This window comes from Mizuhopecten yessoensis, unplaced genomic scaffold (assembly GCF_002113885.1).
Source record: "Mizuhopecten yessoensis strain PY_sf001 unplaced genomic scaffold, ASM211388v2 scaffold11129, whole genome shotgun sequence".
NCBI lineage: Eukaryota > Metazoa > Mollusca > Bivalvia > Pectinida > Pectinidae > Mizuhopecten > Mizuhopecten yessoensis.
The window spans coordinates 327,568-340,009 of record NW_018408894.1 but is presented as its reverse complement, the minus strand read 5'-3'; the positions used below and the strand labels follow the sequence as shown (position 1 = coordinate 340,009).

General features: G+C 39.7%; 1 protein-coding gene across 1 annotated transcript in view; it reads left to right on the top strand.

Moving 5' to 3' along the window:
- The first annotated feature begins 1,251 nt into the window (after window positions 1–1,251).
- Window positions 1,252–12,442, top strand: part of LOC110466297 (LETM1 and EF-hand domain-containing protein 1, mitochondrial-like) — a 28,176-nt gene continuing 16,985 nt past the window's right edge. Inside the window, exons 1-4 of the mRNA XM_021522706.1 lie at window positions 1,252–1,426; window positions 4,724–4,781; window positions 6,001–6,508; window positions 10,373–10,528. Of these exons, the coding sequence (XP_021378381.1) occupies window positions 1,390–1,426; window positions 4,724–4,781; window positions 6,001–6,508; window positions 10,373–10,528 (759 nt within the window). The 5' untranslated portion in view covers window positions 1,252–1,389. The remainder of the gene's footprint in view (window positions 1,427–4,723; window positions 4,782–6,000; window positions 6,509–10,372; window positions 10,529–12,442) is intronic.

Below are 12,442 nucleotides of genomic sequence, written 5' to 3'. Positions count from 1 at the left end.
ACACATTAAAACACGAACTCCTTTCTAATTCATTATTTAATTTCTAAAACATATTCAGATATTTATTCAAACAAAAATTTCTAGACAGCTTTTTCAAATAAGGTTTTTACAATGCTTGCAAAGTTTGATAATTGAGCTCTGAAAAAACGGCGGCTGTACAGGTGATGTGCGAGGGAATTCCTTTCATGACACCGGCACTCCTCTCTCGTTCGTTAATTTATTTCAAAAACGTATTCAGATATTACATTATATTTCTAACAAGCTTCTTTATATGAGTCATATATCTAGGAAATGTGACATGTTGACACGAACTAACGAATACACGATCGAATTATCAGTGTAAGCTGTCAAAACAAACGCTCATGTAGCAACCCAAGTCTCGCAGCGTTTCTCAGGGATGCGTGTTTTTGTGAGATCTGCGTGAGTTGCCAATCCCTCTGGTTCGACCAATAATTCTGTGGCAAGTTCGGCCCATGTAACACATAAAAAGTCGTAAAATTAGAGGTAAAATCTGACACTGCATGCTTTATGACGTCATAATTAAGCTGATATTAATGGTGTCGTACTTACCCGAATGCCTGTTCGAACTTACCCCATGGCGGGGCTCGCGATCGTTCGGCCATCCGATCTTCCGACAGGAAAAGTCAAATAATGTTTAAAAACGGACGTGATGCCATACTTCCCAGAACGGACTTAAATATAAAAAAAGGTCGAACTTGCCGCGGTCTCCCCTATTGTTATGTCGGTCTTAATCTCATTAAAGTTTGTGTTTTATTGTTATTCCTCGACTTGCGGACTTTAAAAAAAGGTTTATCTTATCTCATTCTGAAAGCAGTATTCTGAATCAGTAAGTATCAGAGATCAACAAAAGCTACGCTCTTTTAAGGCTTTGCCTTTTCATATTAATGAGGAAACAATTATAAATGTTATATGATGTTTTTAAATTTAAATGCAGTAAGAATTGGTTTTATTTTTATATATATATAACATCTGAATGCTTCAAGACCACGGAACCAGTTAGCCCGTGATTATGCAGTCTCCAGACACACACACACCCCAACCAAACCAAATAATCCATACAAGGGTTCGCCTCAAAGTTTAGTCGTCTAGGGGGTGTTAAATTGACATAATTGAAATAACAAATACGCCAAAATACTTGACAATGACTACAGCACTCTCTACAAAAAGATTGACGTGTAAGGATTCCATACTGTGATAAGACTTGCATGATCCAAATCAGTTGAATGTTTTGTACACACGGCCAAGACAAAGCGTTTAAATTACACTGTTCTTCGAACTTCGCCTTAAATGAATCCGACCGGTGATGTGTGATTATTTATATTCTGCCACTGGTTACGGTATTATAGCTCCTATTGGTTTCATTTCAATATGGCTCATCGATATTTGATTGGCCTTTCAGCCAGAGGTGAGTAAAATACGCATTGAGCATATTCAGTCGTGGCAATAAACCCGGCGGAGGTTGTTGACACCGGGTAAAAATAAAACAAACCAGCTGATCAATGCATGATACTGACCTTCAAATCATGAAAGCACTAGATCTATTTCAAGGTAAGACTGATGTGTTGGCAGACTTACTGGTCATATTTGAATACACATATAAGCGTGAAATTGTTGGTGGAGAACAACTTGTGCTTTCTTTTTATATTCAACACCTTTAAATACTCCTCCATAAATTATCTAAAGCTAACACGTTAAAGTATTATCAACATGAACAATCTACTCAGACAGAGCTGAGAAAAGTTGAGCAAATGGCTAAGTGTCTTGCGTCTTGCTCAAGGACACAACAACTTGTAGCAAGTATATGGCACCTACATTTTTAGGTCTGTAGTCCAATGCTTATAAATGCATTATGCCAAATAAAAATATACCAGTGTTTCCCGTTTCAAGCCCAACCTTATTTTTTCAGTCCAGTCTGTAATGTCAGTGTTTGTGCCTGCAGCTGATGCTGACCATTCACCAGAGTCAAATTAAACAGGATTTATGGCCAGTTGTTGTCCAATAATATGAACTGAAGGCTGTGGAAGTTGAGAACAGAAAGTATCAGTAATACAAAAGATAATGTAACACTGGTGATCATCAGTGGAGTTTGGATTTCTAAAAACTAGTGTCCAGCAGTAGGGATAATTTAGAAATGTAACACTGGTGTTAGCACTACTGTACATTTCATTGGTTATTCCATAAACATTTAAGCGGGTCAAATAACAAGAGGCCCAGAGGGCTTGTATCGCTCACCTGAATATTTAAGCAATCATAGCAAAATATTCTCATTACAGATTTTCTTCACCAGAATAAAATGAAAAAATAAAATAAAATGCTAAAATGTTTTTCCTACCTACCCTATTTTTTTGGAGCCGAAACACATATTTATATTTGGCCTTACGTATCTATGACACCCCCCACAGTGTGAGTTAATTATATTATTTTAATCAATATTATATATAAGTAATATACATAATGTATACTAGGGTGAGAGTACCAAATGGAACAAATTTACTACAGCTGTATATATGATGCAGAATTTTTATTGTGCAATGCAAATTAAATGTATGTTATCATAATCAAAATTAATAAAGTTTGAACAAAGTAAATCTTCCTACTCTTCAATATTGCTCATAAATTCAATTGAAATATTCAAAATTTGAAATGAAAAAATATCCTGGTAAACGGTACAGTGAAATTTGAAACAAAAAAATATCCTGGTAAACGGTACGATGCAACAGCAATACTTGTTCAAATTAATATTTTTATAACTAAATGACTAAAAAAAATCAGAAATTATCAAAACTTAATTGAAATGAAGAAAAATATTTTAGATGTTGTCAGATATTTTCATAAACTGACTTGTTTGATGAGGTGTTCCTTTTTGGGTACTCAGCCAGCTTAAACTTCCAAGTGAGTGACTGAGTTAGGAGCACATCCGTGTTGTGTGGGAACCAAGTTGTCCACTGATGATGTAAAAGATCGGGATTAATTAGGTTGCCTTACAAGCATCAGCTGTAGGGAATTTCTCTTCAGCTCAGCAGTAAAGCATCAGGCTTGGGAGCCAATGGTCGCGGGTTCGAGCCCCAGCGACAGCACTTTTTTTATCACTATTCCTCGTCCTACTACAATGACCTGACCGGGTTCCTTACGATGTGTAACTCATCAGAGGTGCAGAGTGAGGAGTGCAGCCCTTTATATAGGGTGTATCGGGTGGAAAAAGGTGGCGTGGGTTACTGTGGATGGCTCAAATTGGCGTGGAGTGATATGTCTGTGGTTTTGACTCCTCATACAGTGACAAACCCTCACCTGACACCACTAGGGATTGATATCCAAGGATAAATCTTGCACCTTCATGCAGTCATTCCTGAATTTCACCCTGACACCATCTTTTACACAAGGGTGAATGTTGCACCCTCAGTCATTCACCCTGACACCATTAGGGATCAATGTCCAAGGGTAAATGCTGCACCCTCAGTCATTCACCCTGACACCGCTAGGGATCAATGTCCAAGGGCAAATGTTGCACCCTCAGTCATCCACCCTGAGACACCACAGCTAGGGATCAATGTCCAAGGGTAAATGTTGCATCCTCAGTTATTCACCCTGACACCACTAGGGATCAATGTCCAAGGGTAAATGTTGCACCATCAGTCATTCACCCTGAGACACCACAGCTAGGGATCAATGTCCAAGTGTAAATGTTGCATCCTCAGTTATTCACCCTGACACCACTTGGGATCCTCAGTCATTCACCCTGACACCATTAGGGATCAATGTCCAAGGGTAAATGCTGGACCCTCAGTCATTCACCCTGACACCATTAGGGATCAATGTCCACGGGTAAATGCTGCACCCTCAGTCATTCACCCTGAGACACCACAGCTAGGGATCAATGTCCAAGGGTAAATGTTGCATCCTCAGTTATTCACCCTGACACCACTAGGGTCCTCAGTCATTCACCCTGACACCACTAGGGATCAATGTCCAAGGGTAAATAATGCACCCTCAGTCATTCACCCTGACACCACTAGGGATCAATGTCCAAGGGTAAATGTTGCACCCTCAGTCATTCACCCTGACACCACATGTACAGCTAGGGATCAATGTCCAAGGGCAAATGTTGCACCCTCAGTTATTCACCCTGACACCACTAGGGATCGATGTCTAACGGTAAATGTTGCACCTTCAGTCATTCACCCTGACACCACTAGGGATCAATGTCAAAGGGTAAATGTTTTACACTCACCCCACTGGGGACCAATGTCCAAGGTAAATGTTTCAACCTCAGCCATTCACCCCGACACCAGTAGCCTAGGGATCAATGTTTAACGGTAAATGTTGCACCCTCAGTCATTCCTATATATCCTTAAACTTTCATGTGATTCAGACTCAAGACAATTAGCTCTATAAAAAGACACACAAGCTGTTGATATCCAATTATGCAAGCTATACATACAACAAAGGCTTAATGCATCTATTGTTTCATTACAGTAAAAGATTTGGTGTTTCAGAAAATTAATAGGAAATGTCAATTTTTTCCTTAAAAATGTTCCATTTTGGGTACCCTCACCCTGTAACATTATATATTATAATTAAATGGGTCTCTGAAGTTATCTTTCTAATACATCTTCTTTGACTTATGATCTTTAGATATTTATTGTGCCAAGAATACTAGAAATATGTTCAACATGTTTACAATCAGTACTTTTTGTGTTGACAGCCCCTCTCCAAAGAGTGCTAGGCCCCTGTAAAGGCTGCCTAGGAACAAGTCAGAACAGGTAAGCTACATATCAATTACAGGTGCTATTATTGTACAAATTTTAAATAAATAAAGCTATAATATATATGATAATATATAATTAGGATATATGTCGAGATAATAAAACTGCTTTAAGTTGAACAGTTTCAGACAGGATGTGAAAAAAACTTAATTGCAATAGGGCTTTATACATGCTCTATCATAAAGTAAAGGGCAATTTAGAATATGTATAGAAATAAGGGGGTAAAGTCTTGTCAGCTTTAATATATTATCAACACACCCATTTACTGTATGATAAGTATTCATATGATTTAAAGTGGCCATGGGTGACCATTTAATATCATAACTTATAACCTTCATCCAAGTTATAGTGATAATTTCTTATATTATATTTCCCTACAGTACATGTTCCATCTTGTTTAATAATATAAAATTTCATAAATTTCATATCAAATTTAACAATTAAAGACATTTATTTTGGTAAAAAACTGAATATGTTGGTTATTGGGGTTGACGTATGAACCTGAAAATACATTGATCTCAGTATGACTGAGTCGTTAAGCATCTGGTCAAGTACATAGATATAACCACAAGTTCACCTCAACAATAGCTTGCAATTGGTATTGAATTAGTTTAAAGCCATTTTTATACTTGTACTTCTATGATTGATGTTGGTGGTAAGATAGATGTTAAGTAATTCCAGGGGCATATATCTAGGTTTTGTTGTATATACAGTACCATATACATGTAACACCTAACTTTTGTTAGGGTTTTTGTTCACAAGATTTTGAAATCTTGAAAAAAAGAAAGCAAACTTGTCATCATATATTGTAAATTGTATTTTTCAGCAAGTGTTGAAAAGTTTGTGTGAAACAATTTCATCTTGCAAATTAAGCAAAAGTTAGATAGTAGATCAAACTATATGATAGCATTAGCATAGTCTAGAGATAAAAACACAAAAAGGATTTGATTTTGAACAAATCCTAATAGAAAAACACATGTGAATAACCTGATGTGTGGTAATTATGTACATGTACCCATAGATACAGTACCGATGTATCCACCAAGTTGCCAGAAATCTGGATAGCTGAGTACAGTGATCCCGGAGGTGATCAAAGCCGAACGTTTAGAATAATATTGTCACTCTTATTGTACATACATTGGCACACCTGACAGATTCATGTCATGTAATAATTTTGTTATGCATCATTTCTAATTTTTATTTATATCCATTACAGGTATTCCCAGAATCCAGGATCCCCACTGTTACAGAACAGGTATTCCCCACCACAGAAAGGCTTCACACCTGATGTGAACCTAACCTGTTCCTCCCATAATCTCTCACTAACTGTTGATGACTGGTTCAGAGATGAGCGACCAAAACATATATGTTTGAGTAGTTCTGGTATAGGTAAGCCTGTGGACTATGGATTATTTTATCACCCTGTGTTATCGTTCAATCGTAATTTTCATACAACCTCACTTTTTCGGAAAGACGAATCTACTGTTGAGAAAACTGTGAAAGCTTTACAAAGTAAGCCTACAGAGGCAGAGACTAAGGCAACACCTGCAAGTACAGCAGAGACTCAAGTGGTTGCTAAAAAGACACTATGGCAGCGTTTTGTAGCAGAGCTGAAGCATTACTATCACGGGTTCCGACTGCTGTGGCTGGATGTAAAGGTCTGTAGTAGGCTAGTGTGGGCACTGCTGAAGGGCAAACAGCTGACGAGGAGGGAAAACAAACAGGTAAATATACAGTACCTTTTGTCAGCTCAAGTGTCTTCAATGTCACCAATTTAAGTTTAAATGGCAGTAATTATTAACCTGTGTGAGATAAGGTAACTTTACACACATGAAACTAAGTAGCCTACTCATAGGCAGGGGACAAAGTAACCTACTCATAGGGCAGGGGAGAAAGTAGCCTACTCATAGGGCAGGGGACAAAGTAGCCTCCTCATAGGGCAGGAGACAAAGTAGCCTACTTATAGGTCTGAAGACAAAGTACCCTACATATAGGGCAGGAGACAAAGTAGCCTACTCATAGGGCAGGAGACAAAGTAGCCTACTCATAGGGCAGGAGACAAAGTAGCCTACTCATAGGGCTGGAGACAAAGTAGCCTACTCATAGGGCTGGAGACAAAGTACCCTACTCATAGGGCTGGAGACAAAGTACCCTACTCATAGGGCTGGAGACAAAGTACCCTACTCATAGGGCTGGAGACAAAGTAGCCTACTCATAAGGCAGGAGACAAAGTACCCTACTCAAAGAGCTGGAGACAAAGTAGCCTACTCATAGGGCAGAGGACAAAGTAGCCTACTCATAGGGCATGGGACAAAGTAGCCTACTCATAGGGCTGGAGACAAAGTACCCTACTCATAGGGCTGGAGACAAAGTAGCCTACTCATAGGGCTGGAGACAAAGTACCCTACTCATAGGGCTGGAGACAAAGTACCCTACTCATAGGGCTGGAGACAAAGTACCCTACTCATAGGGCTGGAGACAAAGTAGCCTACTCATAGGGCTGGAGACAAAGTACCCTACTCATAGGGCTGGAGACAAAGTACCCTACTCATAGGGCTGGAGACAAAGTACCCTACTCATAGGGCTGGAGACAAAGTACCCTACTCATAGGGCTGGAGACAAAGTACCCTACTCATAGGGCTGGAGACAAAGTACCCTACTCATAGGGCTGGAGACAAAGTAGCCTACTCATAGGGCTGGAGACAAAGTACCCTACTCATAGGGCTGGAGACAAAGTACCCTACTCATAGGGCTGGAGACAAAGTACCCTACTCATAGGGCTGGAGACAAAGTACCCTACTCATAGGGCTGGAGACAAAGTACCCTACTCATAGGGCTGGAGACAAAGTACCCTACTCATAGGGCTGGAGACAAAGTACCCTACTCATAGGGCTGGAGACAAAGTACCCTACTCATAGGGCTGGAGACAAAGTAGCCTACTCATAGGGCTGGAGACAAAGTACCCTACTCATAGGGCTGGAGACAAAGTAGCCTACTCATAGGGCTGGAGACAAAGTACCCTACTCATAGGGCTGGAGACAAAGTAGCCTACTCATAGGGCTGGAGACAAAGTACCCTACTCATAGGGCTGGAGACAAAGTAGCCTACTCATAGGGCTGGAGACAAAGTACCCTACTCATAGGGCTGGAGACAAAGTAGCCTACTCATAGGGCTGGAGACAAAGTACCCTACTCATAGGGCTGGAGACAAAGTAGCCTACTCATAGGGCTGGAGACAAAGTACCCTACTCATAGGGCTGGAGACAAAGTACCCTACTCATAGGGCTGGAGACAAAGTACCCTACTCATAGGGCTGGAGACAAAGTACCCTACTCATAGGGCTGGAGACAAAGTACCCTACTCATAGGGCTGGAGACAAAGTACCCTACTCAAAGAGCTGGAGACAAAGTACCCTACTCATAGGGCTGGAGACGAAGTAGCCTACTCAAAGAGCTGGAGACAAAGTAGCCTACTCATAGGGCAGGAGACAAAGTAGCCTACTCATAGGGCAGGGGACAAAGTAGCCTCCTCATAGGGCAGGAGACAAAGTAGCCTACTTATAGGTCTGAAGACAAAGTACCCTACATATAGGGCAGGAGACAAAGTAGCCTACTCATAGGGCAGGAGACAAAGTAGCCTACTCATAGGGCAGGAGACAAAGTAGCCTACTCATAGGGCAGGAGACAAAGTACCCTACTCATAGGGCAGGAGACAAAGTAGCCTACTCATAGGGCTGGAGACAAAGTACCCTACTCATAGGGCTGGAGACAAAGTAGCCTACTCATAGGGCTGGAGACAAAGTACCCTACTCATAGGGCTGGAGACAAAGTAGCCTACTCATAGGGCTGGAGACAAAGTACCCTACTCATAGGGCTGGAGACAAAGTAGCCTACTCATAGGGCTGGAGACAAAGTACCCTACTCATAGGGCTGGAGACAAAGTAGCCTACTCATAGGGCTGGAGACAAAGTACACTACTCATAGAATTGGAGACAAAGTAGCCTACATATAGGGCAGGAGACAAAGTACCCTACTCATAGGGCAGGAGACAAAGCAGCCTACATATAGGGCTGGAGACAAAGTACCCTACTCATAGGGCTGGAGACAAAGTACCCTACTCATAGGGCTGGAGACAAAGTACCCTACTCAAAGAGCTGGAGACAAAGTACCCTACTCATAGGGCTGGAGACGAAGTAGCCTACTCAAAGAGCTGGAGACAAAGTAGCCTACTCATAGGGCAGGAGACAAAGTAGCCTACTCATAGGGCAGGGGACAAAGTAGCCTCCTCATAGGGCAGGAGACAAAGTAGCCTACTTATAGGTCTGAAGACAAAGTACCCTACATATAGGGCAGGAGACAAAGTAGCCTACTCATAGGGCAGGAGACAAAGTAGCCTACTCATAGGGCAGGAGACAAAGTAGCCTACTCATAGGGCAGGGGACAAAATAGCCTACTCATAGGGCTGGAGACAAAGTACCCTACTCATAGGGCTGGAGACAAAGTAGCCTACTCATAGGGCTGAACACAAAGTACCCTACTCATAGGGCTGGAGACAAAGTACCCTACTCATAGGGCTGGAGACAAAGTACCCTACTCATAGGGCTGGAGACAAAGTACCCTACTCATAGGGCTGGAGACAAAGTACCCTACTCATAGGGCTGGAGACAAAGTACCCTACTCATAGGGCTGGAGACAAAGTACCCTACTCATAGGGCTGGAGACAAAGTACCCTACTCATAGGGCTGGAGACAAAGTACCCTACTCATAGGGCTGGAGACAAAGTAGCCTACTCATAGGGCTGGAGACAAAGTACCCTACTCATAGGGCTGGAGACAAAGTACCCTACTCATAGGGCTGGAGACAAAGTACCCTACTCATAGGGCTGGAGACAAAGTAGCCTACTCATAGGGCAGGAGACAAAGTAGCCTACTCAAAGAGCTGGAGACAAAGTAGCCTACTCATAGGGCAGAGGACAAAGTAGCCTACTCATCTGGCATGGGACAAAGTAGCCTACTCATAGGGCTGGAGACAAAGTACCCTACTCATAGGGCTGGAGACAAAGTAGCCTACTCATAGGGCTGGAGACAAAGTACACTACTCATAGAATTGGAGACAAAGTAGCCTACATATAGGGCAGGAGACAAAGTACCCTACTCATAGGGCAGGAGACAAAGTAGCCTACATATAGGGCTGGAGACAAAGTACCCTACTCATAGGGCTGGAGACAAAGTACCCTACTCATAGGGCTGGAGACAAAGTACCCTACTCAAAGAGCTGGAGACAAAGTACCCTACTCATAGGGCTGGAGACGAAGTAGCCTACTCAAAGAGCTGGAGACAAAGTAGCCTACTCATAGGGCAGGAGACAAAGTAGCCTACTCATAGGGCAGGAGACAAAGTAGCCTACATAAAAGGCTGGAGACAAAGTAGCCTACTCATAGGGCTGGAGACAAATTAAAGTACATTGTACCTTAATCCCCCAAATCCATCAAAATTCATAGTCGTTAATTTAATTTTAATAAAAATATTTACATTTTCAATTGTGATGCTGTGGTGTTTGGTTGAAATTAATTTTGATATGTTGATTCCAGCTAGTGAGGACATCTGCTGACCTGTTTCGACTGGTACCTTTCATGGTGTTCCTTGTAATCCCATTCATGGAGTTCCTTCTGCCTGTGGCCCTGAAATTATTCCCCAGCATGTTACCTAGCACTTTCAACCAAGATTTACCTGGCAGCAAAAAGGAGGTGTGTATACAGTGTGTTTTGCTTTATCAGTGCCTGTTCTCTGCAGAAAATATCATGATTAGTCATATTCCTCGATGCAACATATATCATCAATTATAATTTATTGTAAATAGATTCATAGATGTTGTAACATTTAAAGAGACATAATGTAAGCTCACCCAGGTACCTTTATATAGAAAGTCTGCTCCAGCAATTGATCCACATATTTGACTGTAAAGAAGTTTATCATTGCTTACTATATCTCTGTCATTATATAAACAAATTTGATATCACACCATTTGTTGCAAACACCATGTTATATGTTCCAACCAAATGAAGCTAAGAATTAAGATTGGTGTTTATAAAACTGTCATGATAACATTTTAAACGCCACTGTCTTTGTAAACCACAACATTTGTTATGTATGGTTCAACATAACAAACCTTTTATGTTTTTCTTTGTTCCATATCAACAATGCATGATATTATTCATTGTGATGTGGTTTTATTTTATATAGAGTTACAAGGTATCTGAAAATAGTTGCTTGAGGTAATAATTGTAATTCTAAATTGGTACCTCATGATCATTTTACATTTAATGTGAGAATGTAAAAGAAATGGTAAAGCAATGAAAGAAAAGGAGTATGGAGGGAGAATTTGTGATTGAAATTCATGTATGAATATGATACGTGTCTGACTATGTTACGTGTCTGACTATGTTACGTGTATGACTATGATACATGTATGACTATGATACATGTATGTGACTATGATACATGTATGACTATGATACATGTACAATGTTTGACTATGATATGTGTATGACTATGATACATGTATGACTATGATACATATACAATGTGTGACTATGATACATGTATGACTATGATACATATACAATGTGTGACTATGATACATGTATGACTATGATACGTGTATGTGACTAATATACATTTATGACTATGATACATGTATGACTATGATTCATGTATGACTATGATATGTGTATGACTATTATACATGTATGACTATGATACATATACAATGTATGACTATGATACGTGTATGACTATGATACATGTACAATGTATGGCTATGATACATGTATGACTATGATACATGTCCAATGTATGACTATGATATGTGTATGACTATTATACATGTATGACTATGATACATATACAATGTATGACTATGATACGTGTATGACTATGATACATGTACAATGTATGACTATGATATATGTATGACTATGATACATGTATGACTATGATTCATGTATGACTATGATATGTGTATGACTATTATACATGTATGACTATGATACATATACAATGTATGACTATGATTCATGTATGACTATGATATGTGTATGACTATTATACATGTATGACTATGATACATATACAATGTGTGACTATGATACATGTATGACTATGATATGTGTATAACTATGATACATGTATGACTATGATACATGTTTGACTATGATACATGTATGTGACTATGATGCATGTATGACTATGATACATGTACAATGTATGACTATGATACATATACAATGTATGACTATGATATGTGTATGACTATTATACATGTATGACTATGATACATATACAATGTATGACTATGATACATGTCTGACTATGATATGTGTATGACTATGATACATATACAATGTATGACTATGATACACGTATGACTATGATATGTGTATGACTATGATGTATGACTATGATACATGTATGTGACTATGATGCATGTATGACTATGATACATGTATGACTATGATTCATGTATGACTATGATATGTGTATGACTATTATACATGTATGACTATGATACATATACAATGTATGACTATGATACACGTATGACTATGATATGTGTATGACTATGATGTATGACTATGATACATGTATGTGACTATGATGCA